The 25,323-nt window shown below is 35.9% G+C and overlaps 1 protein-coding gene across 1 annotated transcript in view; it reads right to left on the bottom strand.

Annotated features, from left to right (window-relative positions):
• Positions 1-25,323, bottom strand: part of MBD5 (methyl-CpG binding domain protein 5) — a 141,937-nt gene that overhangs the window by 43,194 nt on the left and 73,420 nt on the right. Inside the window, exons 3-6 of the mRNA XM_030324849.1 lie at positions 17,615-18,288; positions 8,874-8,976; positions 7,579-7,759; positions 611-2,746 (exon numbers count right to left, since the gene is read on the bottom strand). Of these exons, the coding sequence (XP_030180709.1) occupies positions 611-2,746; positions 7,579-7,759; positions 8,874-8,976; positions 17,615-17,727 (2,533 nt within the window). The 5' untranslated portion in view covers positions 17,728-18,288. The remainder of the gene's footprint in view (positions 1-610; positions 2,747-7,578; positions 7,760-8,873; positions 8,977-17,614; positions 18,289-25,323) is intronic.

The following is a 25,323-nucleotide window of genomic DNA, read 5'->3' as shown; positions in this document are numbered from 1 at the left end:
ATCTTTTTTTTAAAGGGAGTAGCCAATATCCATTTTTGAATTTTCTCAACAAATAATAATAAAGGATAGCAAACTAGGATAAGAAAACACATTAGAAGGCAGCTTTCTACTTCATACAACTTCTAGTTACCTTTCCTATCCATTTACCTATTTCTGGTCAGCAGCAAGAACAAAAATTCTGTTTATTTTTGCCTTTTTGGGTTTTCCAAGATGAGCATCATTTACCTGAATACAAACAAAAGCTAGGGGAAAAGGCTTTTCTATTGGCATAGACCGAGTACATGTCTCGTGAACCAGGAAACCCTGCCTTCTATGGCTTCTTTTGTAGTTTAGAGTCCAATGGTTATACAACCAACCGAAAGTCAAACAAAATTCAAAATGACAGATTGACAACAAGTAACGGAAACACATGGAATCCCCTTGGTTGTTATTTTTTCTATTAGACAAATCCCTAGCATTCTGTAAATAAAATTATAAATACTAAAGAAATGATGACAATTTCACAATGGGGAAAGGATCATTTCTTATCATAATAAATATTTTGGTACAAATTTTAAAAAACGTAGAAAAGTTTAGTACCTTGGGGTACTTTTTTCTAATAAAACCATACCTGCTTCAGAACTTGTTTGATTATAGCTGCTAACAATGCTGTTTGGTATCACTGGAGTGGAGGACGTTGAAATTCTTGACTGAGGTGGATTGGGATGTAATGAATTTCCTAAAGCCATGCCCGACTGACTGAGCATCCCACAGTTCCCGCTAGCCTGAATCTGATTTATTAAACCTGCAAGATGGTGGTTTGGGACTGGGCTGTTACTGTGAACAAAGTTAGTGTTTGCATTGTGGCAGTGCACGGCTTCCCCTCTCAAAGGTATGTTCTGTGTCAGTGAATTCTGAAGAGCACTGGAGTTCATATTGGGATCTGTAAAATGCAGCTGGTTAGCAGAGCAAGGCAAAGCAGTATTTGAGCCCCCACAACCCGGGGTACTATTGCTACTCAAGTGAGAGCTTTGACAACTCATAGACTGTAGTAACTGAGACATTGAACTGATGGGAAATGAACCCTGACCCTGCTTTCTTAGCAAGTCGGGTCCAGGTTTAGGAACTGCAGAACTATCCATTTGAGACTGTCTGAGCAAACTCAACACTGTGGTAGGTGGCTGTTTTCTTTTCCGCAATGAGTCTTTTTGCTGAGACATCAGCTTATCTCTTAGTGCTGCTCGACCACTTTGCCCTTCCCCTGTTGGGAGAAGCATGTTGGCAGTAGGAGTGAACATGGTGTTTAAAGTGCTATGTCCTTCAGTGTTGCCACTGCCAGCAACAGCTCCAGAATTGCTACTGCTGCTACAGTTGTTACCAGCAAGTTTGTTTTGATTTGCTAGCTGTGCTTTGGCTGCTGCTGAGAGTAAACTACTTGCTGGAAAGGAGGCAGCATTGTGCTGGTTCAAGATCTGATTTAAAGGCATTCCCAGCAAACCAGGCTGACTCTTTATGGAACCACTTCCGGCAGATGCAGTCGGAAAAGCTGCACTGCTTGGGGAATTTAGTACATTACTCATTCCAGCAATTAATGGGTTAGGGATATCCTTGTACTGATGGTGTCCATCGGACTTGGTAGAAGGGCTTGATGGCATTGATGGCCTTGGGGACCCTATTGTTGACCTTGGTGACCTGGGTGGAACCTTAATACCACTACAAGTGGCCTGGGGTCCTAGAGGTGGCATCATGAAATTTCCGTGATCTGATGATGTGGAAGATGAGCGTGATCTTTGGGGCGATGCCTCAATCCTTCCAATTCCAGTCCCCATCATGTGCACTGGGGATGTCACTGGAGAAGGGGACAGGGAGGTTGAAGCTGAATGCTGAACTCTTTGTATATGACTCCCATGATTCATATGACCAGGTTTTACGGTTGGCAAAGGGAGATTACTTGGCAAAGGAACAACAGCAGGAGGCATGCTTACATTCATCACAGGTACCTGAGAGTGGACATTTGAATGGAAACTAGTTGGATTAATGATAACAGGGTTCTGATTCACCGGTTTACTGGGAATAGGGTCAAGAATGCCAAGTGGATCTTTCTCGGATGTTAATGGCTTTTTCTGAAGAGCACAAGAAGGTGGAGGAGGGGGAGGTGGGCCTTGGGGTGGTTTGTGGTGGAACATTGCTCGTGGTATTTCCATATTAGTTGAAAAATTACACATTGGTTTTTTCATTACTGGACTCTTTGTAGTCAAGGTTGGGGAAAGAGGTATATTAGTCCTTCCAGCCATTGCACAGGATGACTGTACGGGAGAACCGTGTAGCATTACTGAAGGTGGAGAAAGAGGAGTCCTATTTAGATGAATAGGACTAGAATTGGGAGCTCCATGAAAACCAGGATTATTTCTTGGGAAAACATCAGGGCTTCCAAGTGGGTCAGTCCTTGGAGAGATTGAGCCATCTCCATATATCTGGGAACCTGACGATGCTGGGCTGGGGAGGCCTCCATGGCTGCCACGGAATGGAGATTTCTGTCCGTGTTCACTGCTGCCCAGTCTCTGCCGGGGGTAGATGGGGTGGAGTTCTTGTTGCTGGCTTCCAGGCAGTTCTTGTACATATAGCCTTCCCATGGCATTGGATGATCCAATCATTAACTTGAAAGGATTCTTACATTCAGGCATTACAGAATTTGTAATTCCTTCATGCGACTTATTTCTTACAGATCTTGGAGTTGCTGCCCGAGAAGGTACTACTGGAGTTGCATCTGGTGTGAAAGAGAGAGAGAGAAAAAAAGAATTCTGTTAGTAGTCTCAATTCTTTTGTGTTGGCATGGGGGGAGGGAAGGAAAGGAGGAAATGAGGAAGGGAGGGCATCTGGAAATAGAAATTTTCAAAAAGAAGCTGTGACTCTATGCGATTAAAAAAAAGTTCTGTACTCTAAAATAAACTTTGATGGAAAAAAAAAATGCACATTATTCTCCCTTAGTTGACCAAAAGTTCTCAATAACTGCTCATTGTGCTTGTTTACTTCTTACCTGTTGAGAAAGGATGGGGATCTGAATCAGTACATACTGACATTAGCCATCCTAATAATATTTATAATGTGAAGACTCAAGATTGACAGCCCATACAGAAATGGCAATGTTACTATCTTGTTGGATTTGAATTTTTTAAGAACAGGGTTACATCAGAAAATTAAAATCTGCATAGCATAGTTTCTTATAATTTAAATGCACGGCCATTTTCACCAGAAAGTGTGTTACCCTATAAATCTTTCTGTTTCCTTACTGAAACTTCCTCAGGACAGCTACAAAAACTCTTCCTTATCTTACCATTTTTACTGTGAGAGCAAAAGAGTCTTAATTTTTGTGAATTAAGTGGATGGGGTTTTGAATCTTTTAAAATGGGAGTGATAACAATAGTGAGGGCAGTGATACTGCAATCACGCTTAACTTCATCAAGTCTGTAACACTATCCAACACTGCAATTTCTTTGCCCTCGATCAGCCGTTATTATAAAAACAGCCTTAGTCAACCAACTTAGGCAAGAGATTGCAATTCTTTTACTAGGCTGGAATTCCTATGCAAAATTTACTCAGAATGCTAAAATCTTCAGTACTGGGTTCCAATCGAGTATTCTCTTTTTGCAGAAAGCATCGCTCCCTCTCTGGCTTTTTGGAATCCCTTCAGTTCCTTTGGAGATCAGACAGAATATAGGCCACAAAAGCAAGCTGGCTCATCACACAGAATTTTCATTTTATCATGTCCGAAGTCTAAGTTTAAGTTTTTTAGCCCCTAAGGATGTTTAACTATTTATAAAGTTGTGCCTTTTAAAACAGAGATGGCAAATAAAATCAGTTTCGTATGCCAATTCCCATCAACTGGTGGTGGCTGCTTAGAGAGCTATGTAGAAAGATGTCGAACTCCAGCTGGGCTCTGTGAGAAAATGCCAATGAGTCTTACAGGCACAGGAGATGAAAGTGGTCCCATGTATACCATAAACTGGCCACCCCAATTCCGAAACTTGCAATATATTAGCAAGTATACTTGGATCCACTTGCAATTAGAGGTATCTTTACTTAAATGGATAACTGTAGACTTAAGATAAATACCCTTTTCCTGTCTGCTAGATCATATATAGGTCAAATTACATCATAACAATTTCTAAGACTGTGGTTATCAATCTGGGGTAAAGCGAAGACTAGGCAGGGTATATTAAAGAAATAAGAGAATGCAGTGAACATATAGTTTTCTTGGAAAAGTGGGCTTTCTATTTCTAGTATGGTAGAGATTATTTGATACAGTGGTTTCTGCATATAATATATGAGAAGTTGAGAACTAATGATATAAGAGAATTGCAGCCGATAAAGTCAACTTATTTTCTTGTTAAAGACAGAATTTTAAGGTTTATAATTAAAGGAATAAAATATGAAAAATACTTGGAGCATTGCACATAGCATCTAGTGAGAACACAGGTGTCTGTATTAACATCACTAGCATTATTATGTGATTAACTGTGTCTTCTTTAGTAACAAAACCACTGAGTTGTGTCTGTTCTGGGTGTTTATACAGTGTACAGTTTATACAATATACAGACGTTGGCATCCTTATATTCAACAGAATTTAGAAAACAGCTGTGGTTTAGAAAGGATGTCTTCCATACCTGGGGAAAAATAGTTACCATCTTTAAAATGACAGGAATACTGAATAAACAAACAAAAGTCATGCTGATGTTATGTTACGTTTAGGAATTAAGTAGTATAAGAATTGGCAAATAGAAATGCTAGGCACTCATCAAGTGTTTTCAGGTACACTCAAGTAGACCTTTCAAAAGAATAAACAGAAACAAAATATATCCTTATGCATGCAAAATAAAGAGAGATGTAAACTACTATATGAGTCTTCTTAACTTTTAATTACTTAAATCCCAACCCCATAATATAGTTCAATATTAGGAATTTGAAATAAACACTATGTCTGAAGCTAGTGAAAGAATAGCAACTAATTCAATAAAGCATATCAATTTTCAAAAGCAGAGGTTTTAGGTTTTTTAAAAAATGTTTATTTATTTTGAGAGAGAGAGAGAAAGAGAGAGAGCAAGCAGGGGTGAGGCAGAGAGGAGGGAAAGAGAGAATTCCAAGCAGGCTCCATGCTGCCAGAACAGAGCCCGATGTGGGGCTCAGTGTCATGAACCATGTGATTATGACCTGAGCCGAAATCAAGAGTGGGACCCTTAACTGACTGAGCCATCCAGACACCCCATAAAGCATATCGTTTTAAAAGCGGATGGAGATACACCTCTTATACCTGTACTAGTTAAAGATTTACGTTTAATTTCAATAATGAAATTTGTATGTATAGGGTATGACAAAGGACGTAGATCAAGATACTACTAGGGTCAGGGGCGCCTGGGTGGCTCAGTCGGTTAAGCGGCCACCTTGGGTTCAGGTCATGATCTCGCGGTCTGTGAGTTCGAGCCCCGCGTCGGGCTCTGTGCTGACCGCTCAGAGCCTGGAGCCTGTTTCGGATTCTGTGTCTCCCTCTCTCTCTGACCCTCCCCCGTTCATGCTCTGTCTCTCTCTGTCTCAAAAATAAATAAACGTTAAAAAAAAATTAAAAAAAAAAAGATACTACTAGGGTCATTAAAAAAGCAACAAGGCAGACTTTGTAGAAAGAGGTAAAATTGATATAATGTGATATGAGAGCGGCAGCAGATATATGCAGGGTGATATGCAAAAATGAGAACAGTTATATCAAGGTGGCAAGATAATGGTATACTTCAAATAATTTATTACTATTAAATAGGTCTTTTAATTGTTGCAATATCTTTTAGTTTAAGAAAATGTAGCTCATTAAGAGAAAAAAAAATGTCCTAATTTTTTTTTTCTTACATACCTTTGTGGAGCAATTTTTTCCTGATCATTCCTGTTAAAGTTCAAAGGTTAGAGGGTTCTTGAAGAAGAGCTCTCTGCTAATAACTGCCAAATTTGTCTCTTCCTACTCTCTTCACATGAGTTCTAAGTGTGAATCTTTAATTACCTGTATGATGTCACAACTGTTCCTCTTTGTATCTAAAGCTGTCAGTAATTTGGTCCCAACTTACTTATGCAGGTTTAATCTTCCACTCAAGTCAGACTAGTTCCCACATTGTCTCTTAATTACGCACCACTCATCCTGAATAAGAATTTTCTTATTTCCCTCATATGTCCAAATCTTACCATTTTCCAGGGCTAAAGATTTCTCTGATCACTGCAGGTTATATGTATCATCCCTAATTTTCAGAACTCTGCAGAACAATGTATAATTTGCCTTCATAAACAAATGCTTTGGTGCTCAGCCATATTTTATCTTGAAATATCATTCAAAATATTGTAATATTTTGGAAGGAGTTCATATCCTAGCCCATACAAAAAAAAGTTCCTCAGTCTCAAAGTGTAATTCCACAAACTACATATTAGTTATAAAGGGAAGAGTTACCTTAACAACAGAGAAATTGGATATACCTAACTTTATCCAAGCACTCGAACTTAATGTCATCAATATGGGATAAACTGACATATGTGCCTTCTAATGAGGACATAACATTACCTATGCAGTATTTCTACCAAACTGTGTTTAACCTGAGTATGAATAAATATCTGGAAACAATCAGGCATATCTGAAATGAGAAACACCTGTAAAACTGACCCAGACTCTTCAAAAATAGATTTCAAAAGACTGGGAAATTGGTGTAGATTAAAGAAGTGTAAAAAGTTAATGCAGTTGTACAATCTTTGATTGCATCCTGGGTTTAAAAAACTGTAAGAAATTATTAGGACAACTGGAGCAGTTAGAATATACACTGCATTTTAGATAATAATATTATCATCAGTGTTAAATTTTTTGAATGTGATAATTAGATTGTGGTTTATATAGGAGAACATCTATGTGTTTTGAAATCTTTAGAGATGAACTGTCAGAATAATTGCAACTTTTGCCACAAAATGTTAATTGTTGAATCTGAGCGAAGGGTATATGAGTGCTTGGTGAACTGTTTATGTAATTTTTCTGCACGTTTTAAATTAAAAAAAAAATAAAAGCGTGTGTGTGTGTGTGTGTGTGTGTGTGTGTGTGTTTGGTGGAGGTATAAAAAGTTCCTGACAAAGTGACTTCTCTTAGTAGGTGTTCAATAAATAGCTATTCAGTGACTGAAAGAACAACACTCTGGATGATATTGCTACTTGTGGGGGAGGACTTGAAACCACATCCATTCCAGCTCTAGCAAAGAGGTGACTTTTGTTTCCTAAAAACCGATGGCACCTTCTATTTTGTGAGCTCAGCTCTACATACTTGCACAGCATTTGGATGTGCTAATTGGTGTTTATTCTGCTCAGTTAACTCAAGGATTTAAATAGGAAATGTGGGGAAACAACTTTGTAGGAATTTTTCAGAACTAATTTGCTATCTGTAAAAAAAATGATAAAACACAGACAACTTTAGAAGCACTGTGTATGTTTTAAAAGGGGACTCAGAAAATGCTTCGCCAAGTGATTTCCAGTGACTCTTCTGGGAGAGAAGTTGCAGAGGCAAATTTCTAAACCCTTCACCGTATTACATACTTGTTCCTCCCCCAGGACTGGTGAGCACCAGAGAAGGATGTGGGGCTTCCATGCTCTTATGAAGTGTGGCCACTGCAATGATTTTTCTTTTATGTATGCATAGCTTTGTGACATCTTCATCTGCTTTAACATCTTCTGCGGTTCTCTGTTTCACAGCAGCTCCAGGATCGAAATTAAACACCTGGAAAAAGCACAGCCTCTGTTAGAATATGTCTGTAAAAACATCAGATTAAAAAAATCTTATCATCAAAAAAAAAGTTTTGCATAGATTAGGGCATATATCTGAATAAAAGTGTCTTGAGTTTTTAAATTTAAGAAAAACAGTTTTATATATAATATAATAAATACTTCTTCTGGACTCATGGTTTTTAGTGATAAAGTAAATAATGAAAATTATCCTAATTCTAAGATAGCCAAGGTAAGTATATGGAAAGGTATAATACCTGATATTGTTTTTAATTTTAGATACTTCCTGATGTTATAACAGTACAAAAACAGATGAGGTATAGTTTAAAAAAAAAAAAAAAAACAACAACAGCAACCCTAAAAGCTGACATTTCTACATGCTAACTTTTTCTTTGGCTTTATTTAATTACTATATTAATATTACTTTTTCATGGATTTAAAAAGTCCATTACTCTATTTTAAAAAAATCTTACTTGCTGTGTATATATTGATAGGCTGTTTCCAATGCTTTGTGGCAGTATGTGTGTGTGACACAAATAAAAGGAAAAAGTGGTCTATTAATCTTTAGTTCTAAAATTAGCACATAATAGATATTCAGAGAACAATGTCCTGTTTCTATTCTACTCTAAAATAATACTTTGTCATTAAAAATAACTGTATTTTTTTACCTTGCAAAGGACTAAAACAGTTTTACTTTTGGCTCAGAGGGGTCAGCTTTGCGATTTTAAAAGTATTTGTGGCAGGTTTATCAACACTCATGCAAAAAATAATATTGCAGATTGAGTAGTTATAGTAAGGAAGAAAATATTGTGCTATTAAATAATGGGCATGGGTATAGCTCAAATGAAAAGGTGCTAAAAAGATTTTGGTGAAATATTTAATATGAATATAGGTTTGTCACCTTTGAAAATGACTGGGACTTGAACCATTTTCTACAATTTTAAGCATTCCAGACTGCATGCAAAATATATCTAATTAGATAAAGACTTTAAAATGCATATATGATTGGAGAAGTAATATACAAATGAAATGCCAGATGAGAAAAATATATGAAACACCTAAAAAAACAAAAACCAAAATGGCCAATAGATGTGTTGTGAAATGGTTACCTTGGGAAGAATAAGAGGACATTCCAAGCCACACTTGCATGTTCCGTCAGTAAGCAGGTATGTTTTAACCTGCTCCAAGCAAGATAATAAAGACCCACTGGGACTGTAAAAAAGTTAAAAAAAAATCAGGAAATAATTCTGACTGTACATATTATATGAAAAAAGGCATAACTTAAGTCTTACTGTCCTTCAAAAGATAACATTTTCCTATTAAGGAAAAGCATTTTCTTTGTCAATATTATGTTATCTACTAAATTACAGCTTTTAACACTATCGGTCTTTCTTCTAACCAAACTATTTCTCAGAAAAATAGAGATTTTCATAGAAAATTAAATGAAAGTATTTTGAAAACCAAGAGTGGACTAAGAATGGCAAAGAATGCTGTCCTTAAGAAAGTACAGAAACAGGCAAGAGAGGAACAAGAAAACTACATGAAAGTAATCATTATTTTAAAGTAGATCTACTTTTAAAGCTGTTTGGGGAAAGACTGAAATTTAGAAACATGTTGGAAGTCAAACCAGAAAGTCATTAAGTCTACAAAAGTTGTGGCCAGCAAGTTCTTCCTTTTAATCTTGGAATCTAGAACCAAACTGTCCCAATGTTAAAAACAGATTTCTCTTTTTTTCCCCAATCCCCAAACATTTCCCTGCAATGTTTCTTTGTAGATAGATAAGTGTGGTCCAACTCAAATTGTACTGGGGAACCAAACCATTTTGGCAAGGAAAGAGGAGCAATGCAGAACTGACAAAGATCACGAACTCTGTAAGAAAACAGGGTTTTAGATGTCAGAAGGTGCTGTGTACATCTTCTGGCTGGTAATTGGGGGTAATGCTCTCAATGTTACTGCTATGTGGGTCACAAAAGTCAGTATTTTCTGTGAATACTGATCAAGTTCAAGTCTACAGGTTAGGTACAAATTCAGATGGTAGGACAAGTCTTTTGTACTTACAATGAGGGTTAGTTTAAAATGGGCAATCTGTATTATATGTTGATTTTAATAGTATTAAATAGATATTATGCTTTGAAAACTATTATATACTTTTCATTCAAGAATAGCTTTTATTTATGACTATTTACTAAAACTTTCACTTTAGTCTTCTGATCAAATTTATCCAGAAAAAATACTCTCCATGTTGTATACAAAGCATTACTCTACTGGGGGCAGACTGCTTGCATAAAAACACAGGTAATAGTTTCATATCTATACATAAATAAGGGGCACCTGGGTGGCTCAGTCGGTTGGGTGTCTGACTTCGGCTCAGGTCATGATCTCACGGTTTGTGAGTTCGAGCCCCGCCTCAGGCTCTGTGTTGACCGCTCGAAGCCTGAAGCCTGCTTCGGACTCTGTGTCTCCCTCTCTCTCTGCTCCTCCCCCACGTATGCTCTATCTCTCTCTGTCTCTCAAAGATCAATAAATTAAAAAAATTGTTTTTATACATAAACCAGTTTTAAAATGCAATTCATATTTTATTTATGGACAGTCAAAGAAGTGACTTATGCACATAGAAAATCTCATTTAAAATCCTCAATTTTGTTGACTGAAACATTCATTTGTTTAGACGAATAATTTTTTTCAGATGATATGTAAAAAGTAATAATTCCCATATTACAGACTTGAGTTCCACCCCAGCAGTAGGGGCAATCTCATGCTTTTGAAAGTCTGGTAGTGTTGATAAAACAAGATTACCATTCAGTTGTCATGTGAAGAATTCATGAATTTTGTGAAAAGAAACTGCCTAGCATTTTACAGTTAAAGAAAGTGTATGAACTGAATCCTAGAGGAATCTAATGGTAAAATTAAACATGAAGACAAGAATTCCTGAATTCTATTAGAGTACTCTACTCTAGACACTTAAAAACATTTCCTCTCAATCAGTCAGTTGAGTTCTTTCCTTCAGTTGTAGCTCTTTAATTAACTTTTGTGAGTAATAATTAACATAAAAAATAGCTACAAGTCTTATGGCACAGATAAAGCTCAAAAGATTGGAAGCAGGTGGGAAATTTAAGGTGCAGCCTCAATGCCACCCTGAAGCAGGAGCAGCTGGAGACTACCTAAAAATCACAAGCAAACTGCACATTGAGAAGGGAGCTACAGAAGGAGGGTTAGCTTCCTATCCATGTTTAAGTACTAATTTAACCAGTTATATATACAAACAAATAAAAAACCATGCTGACTTAATTTATTTCATGGTGTTTTACCTTATCTGACAAAGTTTGCTTCCACAATAATTCTCAGTACATAGATTTGAATTTGGAGAACTCACACTAAAAGATAATGAAGTCTAATTACACTTGGCAAATCATGAATGAACAAGATAAATGACAGATACCCAGACTTAACTTGGTTCCACTCAGCTCTCAGCAGTCTGAAAAGCTGATGTATCTTTCTTATGTAGTTTTATAAGATGAAGTAAAAAAATTAAATTATCAAGATTTTAGAGTCATTTGCTCTAAGATGAATATATATTTGCTCCCTACAGACTAGAATAACCACAAATATAAACAACAACATTGAAATCTTGCTATATTTATAAGAAAGTATTTTTAGTAGTTTTTAATAGCATTGGCAATAGGAAACTTGGAAAAAGTTATCCCATATGTCCTTGTCCATCTTATCTACTGTGGGGTGAGCTCCACATTCTCTGCTTTCTTATACCTTCACTCCAATTAACATAGAGCACATCTATACCATTGCAGAAATACTTATGTGCAAAAGAATTTCAACAGGTAATTAAGTTTACCTCAACAAACACCTCAAACAAAGCAAACACACCTGAGATAGAATCTGAACTGACTTTTGAGTTGTTAAGGCATGAAATTGTTTGTATTCATATCATACAAAATACTTCATTCATATAAATACATTTTTGCACAAATGGAGAATTCCACTGAAGCTGCGATACAAATCATCACACTGAAAAAAAGAGCATTAATGTAATGATACAATGTGATATCTTTTAAAAAGTCCTAAGCCTGTTTCTAATAGTTTTTTAATTATATCACAAAGAAAGATTTGTTATCATAAGCTTTCATACACTTACTGATAAACTACAAAATAAGTAACTTAGGTGTCACTTGTTTAGTAATAAGACTAAAACTTGATCAAGGTTCAAGATGGCAGTGTAGGAAGATCCTGAGCTCAGCTCCACCCATGGACACAATGAATCTACAACTACAACACGAAGACCTAGAAACTAGATGAACAGAATCTCCACAACAGAGGGCAGCACTGAAATGGATGGAAGAGGCAGAGAAACAGTCTCAATAAGGAAAAGAACTCTAGGGAGGAAGTTCCATGGTTGAGAAGGATCTCAAAGGTATGATATTTGTCCCTTAAAAGCAAGAGATTTTGCTGATGTGGGTTGCCTCCATATCAGGCAGTCCAACCCTTAGATCCTACATGGGAGGGACAAGCCCCCCAAGTAGCTGGCTTTGAAAACTAACAGAGAGTATGTCTGGAAAAAACTACACAATTATAGGGAAACTACACAATTATAGATGGCTCTGGTGGCCAGGTAGGATTTCACTTCTGGGCCCCATAGGACATCTCATATATAAAACCACTCCTTCAAGACCGGGAGATAGCTGAAATGCCTCATACATAGAAATAAACACAGAGAGGTAGGCAAAATGAGGAGACAGAGAAATATGTTCAAAAGAACAAGACAAAACCTCAGAAAAAGAACTAAACAAATAGAGATAAACAATCTATTTGATAAGGAGGTCAAAGTTAATGGTTATAAACATGCTTACTGAACTTGTGAGAACAATGGATGAACACAGAACTTGAACAAGGAGAGAGAAAATATAAGAAAGTACCAATCAGAGCTGAAGAATATCATAACAGAACTGAAAAATACATTAGGGGGAATAAAGACCAGAATAGATGTCACAGAAGAATGGATCAGCAATCTAGAAGACAGAGTAATGGAAATTGCCTAAACTGAATGACAAAAAGAAAAAATAATTTAAATAAATAAGTAAAGTTTAAGAAATCCCTGAAACAACATCAAGCATACTAACATTCACATTACATATAGGGGTTTCATTAGTAGAAGGAAGAAATGAAAGTGTCAGAAAACTTATTTGAAAAAATTATAGTTGAAGATGTTCATGACCTGGGGAAGGAAACAGACATCCAGGTTTGGGAAGCACGAGAGTCCCAAACAAGATGAATCTAGAGATCTACACCAAGACACATTATAATTAAAACGTCAAAAATTAAAGATAAAGAGAGAATCCTTAAAAAAGCCAGAGAAAAGCCATTTAGTTACATATAAGTGAACCCCCATAAGACTATCAGCTGAATTTTCAGCAGAAAATTTTCAGGCCAGAAGGTAGTGACATGATATATTCAAAGTAGCGAAAGGAAAAAGCTTACAACCAAGGATCCTTTATCTGGCTAAGTTATCAATCAGGACTGAAGGGGAAGATAAAAATTTTCCCAGACAAGCAAAAGCTAAAGGAGTTAATCACAACTAAACTTGCTTCATAAGCACTGTTAAACTGGGCGCCTGGGTGATTCCCTAGGTTAAGCGTCTGACTCTTGATTTCAGCTCAGGTCTGATCTCACGTTGGTGAGTTAGAGCCCTGTGTTGGGCTCTGTACTGACAGCATGGAGACTGCTTGGGATTCTCTCTCTCTTTCTCTCTTGGCCCTGTCCCCTTCTCTCTCTCTCTCTCTTTCTCTCTCTCTCAAAATAAGTAATTAAACTTAAAAAAAAAAAAAGACCTATTAAAGGGAAAGTGGAAAAGGCCATGACTAGAAATAAGAAAATATATGAAAGAAAAAAATCCCACTGGTATAGGCAAACATAGAAAAGGTAGTGGATCAACCTCTTGTAAAGCTAGTATGAAGGTTAAAAGACAAAAGTAGTAAAATCAATTATATCTACAATAATGAAAAGATGCACAAAATAAAAAGATGCAAAACATGACATCAAAAACATAAAATGTGGGGAGAAGAGCAAACATGTAATGCTTTTAGAATGCTTTCAAACTTAAGCGACCACCAACTTAATATAGATTTCTGTATGTATAGGATGTTATATATGAACCTCATGGTGACCAAAAACCTAAAATAGATACACAAGAAAATAAAAAGAAAGGAATCCAAACATAAAACTAAAGAACATCATCAAATCACAGAGGAAGAGAGGAAGAGAAGAAAGGAACAGAAGAACTACAAAAACAACCAGAAAACAATGAACATAATAGCAATAAGTACACACTTATCAATAAATGCTTTAAGTGTAAATGGACTAAGTGTTCCAATCAAAATACATAGGGTGGCTGAATGGATTAAAAGAAACAAAACAAGACCCATCTATATGCTGCCTATGAGAGACTTACTTCAGATCTAAACACACACACAGACTGAAATTGAAGGGATAAAAAAAGATATTCTATGCAAATGGAAACAAAAACAAACTGGGGTAGCAATACTTATATCACACAAAATAGACTTTATAAGAAAGGCTGCAACAAGAGACAAAAAAGGAAATTTACAAAATGATAAAGGGATCAATTCAACAAGAAGACATAACATTTGTAAATATTTATTTACCTAACATAGTAGCACCTAAATATATAAAGCAAATATTAACAGACACAAAGGGAGAAAATGACAGTAATACTATAAAAGGGGGGACTTTAACACCCCACTTACATCAAAGGATAGATCATCCAGACAGAAAATCAGTAAGGAAACACTGGCCTTAAATGACCCACTAGGCCTGATGGACTTATTAGATACGTACAGAACATTCCATCTCAAGTGCACATGGAGCATCCTTCAGGATACATCGTATTTGACTGCAGAATAAGTCTCAACAAGTTTAAATCATATCAAGCACCTTTCAAACCACAACAGTATAAAACTAGAAATCAATCATAAGAAGACAAATTGAAAAACCACAAATACGTGGAGACTAAACAACATTCTACTGAACAACCAATGGCCAATGAAGAAATCAAAGAAGAAACCGAAAAATATTTTGAGATATATAAGCACAACATTCTAAAACCTACGGATGCAAAAGAAGTGTTAAAAGGGATGTTTATAATGATACAGGCCTGCTTCAAAACACAAGAAAAATTCTAAATCTTTTGAGATATATAAGCACAACATTCTAAAACCTATGGGATGCAGCAAAAGAAGTGTTAAGAGGAATGTTTATAATGATACAGGCCTGCTTCAAGATGCAAGAAAAATTCCAAAAAAGAATTTAATCCTAAACCTAGATGAACTAGAAAAAGAAGAAACAAAACCCAAAATTAGTAGAAGGAAGGAAATAATAAACATCAGAGTGGAAATAAATGAAATAGAGACTAAAAAAAAAAAAAATAGAAAAGACCAATGAAACTAAACGCTGGTCCTTTGAAAAGATAAACAAAATCTTAGCTAGACTCATCAAGAAAAAAAAAAGGGGGATCCAAATGAATAAAGTGACAAATGAAAAAGGAGAAAAAACCCTGAATAGCCAAATCAATCTTGAGAAAGAAGAACAAAGCTGAAGGTAATCACAATCCTGATTTCAAACTAAACTACAAAGCTATAGTAATCAAAAACAATATGGTACCAGAACTAGCACAAAAACAGACACAGAGATCAACGGAAAAAATTAGAAAGACCAGAAATAAACCCATGGTTATATGGTCAATTAATAAACAACAAAGAAGGCAAGAGTGTACAATGGGGAAAAGACAATCTCTTCAATAAGCGTTACTGGGAAAACTAAACAGCTACATGCAAAACAAGGAAACTGTACCACTTTCTTATACCACACACAAAAATAAGCTCAAAATTGAAGACTAGAATATAAGCCCTGAAACTATAAAACTCTTAGAAGAAAACATAAGCAGTAACCTCTTTGACATCTTAGCAATATTTTTTTGGATCAGTCATCTCAGGCAAGGACAGCAAAAGCAGAAATAAACAAATGGGACTATATCATACTAAAAAGCTTTTTACACAGTGAAGTAAACCATCCACAAACAAAATGGCAACTTACTGAATGAGAGAAGATATTCACAAAGGGTATATACAATAAGGGGTTAACATCCAAAACATATAAACAACTCCTACAACTTAATATGAAAAAATCAAACATTCAGATTTTAAAATGTACGGATGACCTGACTGGACATTTTTCAAAGACATACAGATGGCCAACAGGCGTATGAAAAAATGCTCAATATCACTAACCAGCAGGAAAATGCACATCAAAACCACAATGAAATATCCTCTCACACATGTCAGAATGATTGTGATTAAAAAGATAAGAAATAACAAGTATTGGTGAGGATGGGAGAAAGGGAACCGTTGCACACCATTGGTAAGAATGTAAATTGGAGCAGCAAGTTTGGAAAAAAGCATGGAGCTTCCTCCATTAAAAATAGAAATACCATACAACCTAGCAATTCCACTGCATTGGCCATGCATACCACTTCTAGATATTTAACCAAAGAAAATGAAAACACTAATTCAAAAAGACAAATGCACTCCTATGTTCATTGCAGCTTTATTTGCAATAGCCAAGATATGGAAGCACCCTCAGTGTTCATAGATAGATGAATGGACAAAGGAGATTTGTACATGCACACACACACACACACACACACACGGGAATATTACTCAGTGATAAAAAAAAGGATGAGATCTTGCCATTTGTGACAACATGGTTGATCCTAGAGGGTAGTATCTAAGTGAAATATGTCAGAGAAAGATAAATACCATATGACTTCATTTTTATGTAGAATCTGAAGAACAAAACAAATGACCAAACCAAACAAAGCAGAAACAGACTCATTGATATAGAAAACAAACTGGTGGTTGCCAGAGGGAGATGAATGGGAGGATGGACAAAATAGATCTTTCAGTTATAAAACATGTTAGACATAGGGAGGTAATGTACAGCATAGGGAATAGTCAGTGTAACAATTTGTATGATAATAGATGGTAACTAGACTTATTGAAGTGACTATTTCATAAAGTATACAAATGTCGAATCACTATGTTGTACTAATGAAACTAATATAATATTGTATATCAGTTAAGAAAACCCTGAAACTTCTTGGCAACAGTTCAGTTATTCCATTCAACTTGCTGTACACAAGATATATGCCACCAAAATTTTAAAAAGCAGGCATTTGCATTTTATTTGTATGATTTTAACTTGTGATATGAACAGCCATCTCCATCATGACTTTTTCTCTTTTATTGTTATATGCAATGGAATAGATTTAAAACTGTGCAGAAAAAATTAGGGAAATTATTTTTGGTTAATATCAGGAATTAAGAAGACTAATGATTGAAACTGTCTATAGATAAAAACACTCAACCTTATATCAGAAAAGCCAGCGGAAGCACGCTGAAGGACAGAATAATACAGTCAAGAAATATTGGGTTTATTTCCAGTATTTTACATTTTCCTATGAATGTGGTAACGATGCTTATATGTTTCTTTTAGAAATCTTCATATTTTTCCTTATCCTTGTTACAGAGATAAACAGAATGACACCTTATATAAACACAAGTAATGCATAAAAATTTTCTCTTGTAACCTAAGGCAATTTACATTGCAAAACAGTACAGAATAAAACGCTCAAATATTTCTAGCAGGAAGGTCATTTATTCAAATTTATGTGAGGTGGTGTCAGTGACGGTATTTTGTTCCTCAAAAGAACAGACTCTATGGGGATTGCAAACTTGGAGGTGACACGGATAATAACAAGGCTCACCTGACATAAAGCACTCCATTTTGATCCACACGACGCTGCCAACCCACAGGAACTTGTATAGCTGGAAGACCTCCATCTTTGTCCCCTCCGTCACAGTCCTTGCCTCCATTCATTTTCTGTGTCTGCTTGGGACTTTCCAAAGATATCAGCAATAAGATGATATCCTTATATTACAGGGCATGATGGCCTTCAAAAATGGCCAGTGCAGCACAGTTTTTCCCAGACTGTACAAAATGCATTGGGAAGCTTCGGCTCAGTTTGGAACCAAGTCCTTGAAATCTGCCATTGTGGAAAAAATCAGTTTCCCATTATAATCTACATTAAATAACCAATATTTAATTCCTAAGGATGGTCTACATGGGTAAAAATGAGTGCTTCTGACTAAGGAAAATCATATTCACCAATGCTGGTACCTCTCTGAAGTGGGGGAGGGGAGGAGTGTAAAGTTTTTAGTTCAACATTTTGTCTTGAACCTTGATGTCAGACTAAAATAACCTCTATTGTCTAGAAACCGGTCTCATTTTTACAGTGTGAGTCGGTTAATATTTCCAGGTACTACCCGCCTTTAGAGGCCACATTCTTTAAACTTTCTCTTCATCTTCCAATCTGAATCCAAGATGTTGCAGGTTGGTTCATCTGATGTTTTCATGTCTTCAAAATTCCAATAATGTAGCCTGAAACATATGTAAATGTGTAAACTGTATATTTAATATTGAAAAACAGAGAAGCTGCACACTTTTAAAAATGGAATAAACTGCTACGTGTACCAAAACACTTTGATGTTCTCTGCCGTGAACATCACATGTCAAATTCGTCTTTTCTTCTTCTGACTTGCTCCACTCACTCTAGTTAAATCAACTTGCTTGCTCTTCACCACATGTAACTTTCTAATTATTAAAGATAGACCCATAATCATGGCATATCACACACACACATAACCTCCTTCTTACAAGAAAAATATATCACCTCTTAGGTTCTGACAATTAGAAAGTTGTGTGTTAATCCAGTTACATTTTCTCACTCTTTAATTGTAAATATTCTTATGATTTACTTTTCTTTTCTAATCATTTTATTAGCCTGAAGAAGAAAAATTTTTAAAGAAAAAAATTAAAAGGAAATCTACAGTACCTTTCCGAATATAAGAGATTCCCCCCCAGCCCCCCCCCACCCCGTTCTTGCATATAAGAGTGGGAGTTGCTTTATAGTTAAGATTTACAAATTCCCATCCATTACGGGGTACTCTGTTAATTCCTTTATTAAGTCACAAGGTGCTGCTTGGGGAAGACATACTGGCTTGAAACAATAGCAATAAGGGCTAGGGTGGAAAGCTTGTAAGAGGTCATCTTAAGGGATCTGTTAAATAAGAAAAGATGGCAAATAAATTTTTAGAAGATTTAGTACTTACTCCTAATGGAGAATGTGTTATTTCTTGTGGTATACAAGCCTTTCTATAATCAATTTAATATATAATGTGTGATTATACTGTGGGACTCATGAAACTTACTAAAAGATGAATGAAAATAATTATTCTAGTGTTATATAAGTGGGACTTGTGGCTTGTGATAAAAATTTCCAGTGACAGCATCACCCACAGATTAAAAAAAATGCTGTGTCTCAAACAACTTAACTGAAAGTGAAGGTGTTATGCTCTGGAAAGGTCTGTATTAAAAGACTTAAGATTCATATGAAAATATTTAAATTACTTCAAAAAATTTAAATAAAAGATGTTTAAAATATGTACGCATAACTTAATGAATGAAACAGTGTAAATAGACACATAACTACTTTACCTACATTCCTAAAAAACTTACATAATTAAGTTAGCTCTGGACATTTTTTGAGCTTTCTTCACAGGAGAATGCCTTATGCTAAAAGGCATCATGTACTCAGGCATAAGCTCTATTTGCAGCTTGGGCTGAGACAGATAGAAAGTGTTGCAATGAAGCATATACTCATTTAGCTGAAAGTCACAAACCATGGGCGTGGGTGTGGTAAACATCATCAGGCAATGGGAAAAGTAGCAAAAATTTAGTGGGAAAAATGTGGGATATAAGGAAAAGTGCCAAGTAGTAGCATTCCCAATGGTGTCTCAAGCTAACTTGCATTGCTGGGGCCACTCCATTGTGTCTATGTTTCTCACAGAAATGACCTACTTGTCTCCCATCCACTGTACCTTTAACTATGACCCCTGTTGATCATTTATGAGTTTATTGACGTTTCATTCAACAGTTAGTCAACAGCTATTATGTACGAGGTGTTATGCTATGTGCTGCAGTACAACGATGGTGGGACCCTTCTTTATCCATAGTCCAGTATAATGTTTGGCAATAAAGAGCTGTTCAGTGAGGAAGAATATAAAGGAAAGAGGGAGGAAGGATGAGAAAGAATGGAGAGAGCAAGGAAGGGTCAGTCCGGTCCAGTAGAGTTCCCAGTGCTAGTGGAAGATGGGAAAGAGGCATGAATTTTGTGCTATTCTGGACTCCCAGTTTTGGCAAATAGTGACAGATCCTGATTATTGAACCTGTTTTTGTTTTTTTTTTAACAGTCGTTTTTCATGCTCATTTTATTAATTTGCTTTTCCTAATGAAATTTCTTTAGTGGTCTGTGATCATTAGATTGAACTGGCTTTCATTCTCCCTACTTCTGTTTTTGAGCTTTCTGATCATTTGATGCCTATTTTCTTTCCTTCCTTCCTTCTTTCTTCTTCTTCTTCTCCTCCTTCTCCTTCTTCTCCTTCTCCTTCTCCTTCTCCTTCTCCTTCTCCTTCTCCTTCTCCTTCTCCTTTGTTTGCCTGCTCTTGCATGCAACTCCAACTTCCCCAAGACTGGCTGGTTTGCTCCATTAAGTAATTTGTGTATCCGCCAGATAATAACATTGGCTTGATTCCTGCCAAATCTCTCTCTCATATTTCAGTAATGAAAAATAGAAATATCTGATGGCTGGGTTTTGCTTAGACCAGCAATTCTCAGAGCATGGTGCTGGGACAATCATTACTGTCAATAATGCCCAAGAACTTGTCAGAAATATAAATTCACAGGCCTGGCCCCAGACTTAATGAATTAAAAACCTTGGGGGCCCTTCTGTTCTTTAAGAAGCCTTCCAGGTGATTCTGCTGCCTGCTCAAGTTTGAGACCCACTGACTTAGACTAATGCCCCTGTCTCCCTTCCCAGGACATGGCCGTTTTTTAAATTAATTAATTAATTAATTAATTTTTGAGGAGGGGATTGTTTTTATTTTTTATTATTTTTTTAATATGAAATTTATTGTCAAATTGATTTCCATACAACACCCAGTGCTCATCCCAACAGGTGCCCTCCTCAATACCAATCACCCACCCCCCCCCTCCCTCCCACTCCCCATCAACCCTCAGTTTGTTCTCAGTTTTTAAGAGTCTCTTATGTTTTGGCTCCCTCCCTCTCTAACCTCTTTTTTTTTTTCTTCCCCTCCCCCATGGTCTTCTGTTAAGTTTCTCAGGATCCACTTAAGAGTGAAAACGTATGGTATCTGTCTTTCTCTGTATGACTTATTTCACTTGGCATAACACTCTCCAGTTCCATCCACGTTGCTACAAAAGGGGACATGGCCCTTTTATATCTCTACACTATGCAGGCAGCCAGCCCTCAACTTCCTTTTGTCCCTGGGGAAGAGGGGTGGGGGGATGGGGTGGCCATCCTTTTTTTGCTGATACTTCAGCCTTCTAGAAGCAGCTCAATTGCAAGGGCCTTAGGGATTCCTCACAGAGTGGAGGTCGAGTATCTACATAGTTATCATTTATTTATCTGTAAGTGGCACCTATTTCCTCAACATTCATTTGTGAATTTGGAAAATTCGGAGATGTTTGAAGGTGAAAAGTAAATTGGACTGTAATCTCAGTGTTGAATAACTACTGCAAACCTGAATGTACTTTCTTTTATCGTTGTTTTTAGAAAATTTTAAAAGCACATGTTAAAAAAGAAATTATTATAACAATAAACCACTACTCTAAATTCACAATGTAAGCATTTTGTCAGTTTTGCTTATTTTTAAAAATAAAACTCCATTACAGATAGAGCTAAATACTATCTCCCTCCCCCACCCGTCTCTCTTTTTAGTCCTATTTCTTTCCCTTCCATCTTAAAGGCAACCACCATCATAAATCTGGTCGTCATTCTTATAGGCTTTGCTTTTATATGTTTATTCCCTGTATATGTATATGTAAACAATATTTGGTATTGGTATATGTGTTTCAAAATTTTTATATAAATACTATTACACATATATATCATTCTGCAACTTGCTTTTTAAAATTCAACAGTGTTTGAGAGTTATCTCAGTTGAGATACATAGATCTGTCCCTATTTCAGACATGTAGATCCAATTTGTTAATTTTTAACATCTGAATGGTATTCTATCATATTATTATAGAACTATTTATTTATTGGTGTATCAATCATATTAATGTTAGGCTGTAGAGTCTGCACAGTCTCAATTTTTCAGACACTGCCAAGTTGCTCTCCAAAGTTGTACTGAATCCAAGTTTTTTTCATGTTCTAAACATGTCTTTTTCCTTTAAATATTGGATCATGACCACTTTGTACTTTATTTTCATCCTGAGCATTTTACTATGGCATTAAATATTTTTCCAAAATATTATTTTTAATTGCTGGATAGTATTTTTGGGGATACACACACACAGACACACACACACACATATAATTTATTCACTTCCCTCTTGTGAACATAGATTTTTTCCTAGACTTTAGCAACTACAAATAAATCTGAGATAAATATTTCAGCCATTTTGGCATATTTACTGAGAATTCTTTGTTAAAATGGAATTGCATAATTTTAAGACCCTTGATAAATTTCTTAAAGTGACAAAAGGGTAGTTTTGGGAAAGCATTTCAGGCCATGGTTCTCAAACTTTTGAAACCCTCTTGTATGTCCTCTTTTGCTAAATATTAAAATCTTCTCTTTGCCCCTAAGATTCTGATAACTTTATTTCCTAAAGAGATTCATCATAAAATATTTAGTCATGCTTTATTTTTATAGTTTGTATCTAAAAACAATAGTTTCTCCTCTTTTCCAAATTTAACATTAAAAAAAAAAAAAACTGCAGGGGCGCCTGGGTGGCGCAGTCGGTTAAGCGTCCGACTTCAGCCAGGTCACGATCTCGCGGTCCGTGAGTTCGAGCCCCGCGTCAGGCTCTGGGCTGATGGCTAGGAGCCTGGAGCCTGTTTCCGATTCTGTGTCTCCCTCTCTCTCTGCCCCTCCCCCGTTCATGCTCTGTCTCTCTCTGTCCCAAAAATAAATAAAAAACATTGAAAAAAAAATTTAAAAAAAAAACAACTGCATATCCACAACATTTTCCCTTCATCTCCCCCGAAGATTCCATTATGACCCACCTTGTTTATATGGCTTGGTTTAAGCCCAATAGACATAGGTTAAAGCAGAAAAGATATTGTGATATGAAAGGTACCTACATCTCACCAACACTCAGGATCAGGGATAGATCTTACACTTAGGACATAATTCAAATTTATTCCACAAACAATTCTAGCAACAACAATATAAAATTCAAAAAGTGGTGTGTGGGGGTGGGTGGGTTGTGGGTGTGTGTATATTCTGAGATCTACCACAATTCTACAGACATTTTAATTTTTCTACTTCCTTTCAATATGCAAATTAGTTTGGGAATTGGCTTTTAGTGAAATGAATTTTAGTGGCTTGATTTACTTCTTTGCATTGGCTTCTTTGGATCATTCAGAATTCAAATTAGATGTTACCTCCTCGAAGAGACTATACTGTAAGCCATAGGTAATCTCTCAAACTTTCTCAATTCACTGGTACCTCTCATCATCCATTTGTTTATCATTTGTTTGTTTATTGGCTTTCTCTCCCCATAGACTGTAAACTTCCTCACAGCAGGGACCATGTCTCTCTAGGTCCTTCCTATATTCCTAGTTTCTGGTATAGTGCCTGGTCTGCAGTAGGAGCTTAAATACTTCCTGAAGACTGCATATTCAAATCAGTCAACATAATTTTATATTCTGATTTTTACCATGTAGGCTTATAAAGATCTGGCAACACATGCATCTAAAATGAAAGGTTTTTTTTAAAGTTTATTTATTTATTTGAGAGAGACAGAGGCACTGTGAGTAGGGGAGGGGCAGAGAGAGAGAGAGAGAGAGAGAGAGAGAGAGAGAAAGAGAGAATCCCAAACAAGCTCTCAGCACAGAGCCCACTGTGGGGCTTGAACTCACAAAACTGTGAGATCATGACCTGAGCCAAAACCAAGAGTCAGACGCTTAACCGACTGAGCCACCCAGGTGCTCCTGAAAGAGAGGTTTTTAAAAGAAGCCAGTGGAAGCTAATGAGTGTGAATGTTGACAAAATATATAAAAGATGTTTTGCTCTAGATTTGTCCCTGATCTCATAATCTCTGATAATTTCTGTGTAGAAAGTATGATAGGGCTTCTAAGAAAATTAATAAAGTGACTTTATATTTTATTTGTAAAGTGCATCAGTTTTATTTATGAAGTGGTTTGTGTATACATTTTAATTGGATTAATAAAGAAACCATTAAAATAAATGAATCCAACAATTTAAAATTAAACTTATATTTCAGTAGGATGCTAATTAATACAATAGACCTTTTTTTCTTAATCTGCTTTACTGACATTCTTTTCAACCTAAGAATAAACTCACTAGTTTATGCAGTGTTAAATGTATATTTTAAAAGTTACACTCAAAGCACCATGAAGACTATCAGATTATGACATCATAAAAATCAGTAAGTAGGTATTCCTCATAAATCTTTCTGACTAACATCAAATGTTATAAATTCTTCTCAATAATGTCACACAAACTTTACTAATGGTAAAATAATAAATTGATTTTTTGAGTCATGTGATATCATGAGTAAATTCTATTAAAATGTTTATAATGACATCACACATTGATCTTGTGCCTTGTGAGGTTACTTGTATATATAGTAGGATAGAATGAATACCAGATGAACTACTGATTTTTCAAGGTAAGACTATGTAAATTAGGTAAAATACCAATATTTTATAATTATATAAGTCTAAATCATTTATTTTTATATGCTATGATTATAAACTTAGCCCTTGAAATGTTTAGAGTGAAATAAGAAATCTATTCCATTCCAACATTTGCAAGTGAATGTCTCATGTTCTCCAATGAGACCAAGTCTCCCGTAGAAGCTACCTTTACACTTAAATTCCAAAAGAATATGTACATACCACAACAGATATGATTGTATTAACAATAACATCAGCATTAGAATTTTGGAGAGTAATGTCTGAGTGGCTACAACATTATTATCATTTGATTGGGTAATAAATGGATATACTCATAATCTTTCCATTATTATTAGTTAAATTATGCTTGTTAGAGCAACCCTAAATAACATTTCCCCTTTTCAATTATCTTTCACCCTCATATCAATTATTCAAACAGCTCCTTTACAGCACTTAGCCAGTCCTCCCATCCAACCTTCCCATCTGTTTCACCTTTCACCTATTTATTCAAGCTATGCATTTTTATTTATGAGCACACTTATCTTGCAGTTACATCTTTTTTCATTTTTAAAAAACTGCTTCATAGATTATTCCTATTTCCACTCTGGTTATTACTGCCATTTGGTTCTTAATTTCATTTTGCAGCCACTTCTTCTAAAACATACTTCTCAAATGCATCCTATGTA

Source organism: Lynx canadensis, chromosome C1, assembly GCF_007474595.2.
Source record: "Lynx canadensis isolate LIC74 chromosome C1, mLynCan4.pri.v2, whole genome shotgun sequence".
Taxonomy (NCBI): domain Eukaryota; kingdom Metazoa; phylum Chordata; class Mammalia; order Carnivora; family Felidae; genus Lynx; species Lynx canadensis.
Note: the sequence above shows the minus strand (reverse complement) of the source record. Positions and strands in the feature narration are given on the sequence as shown.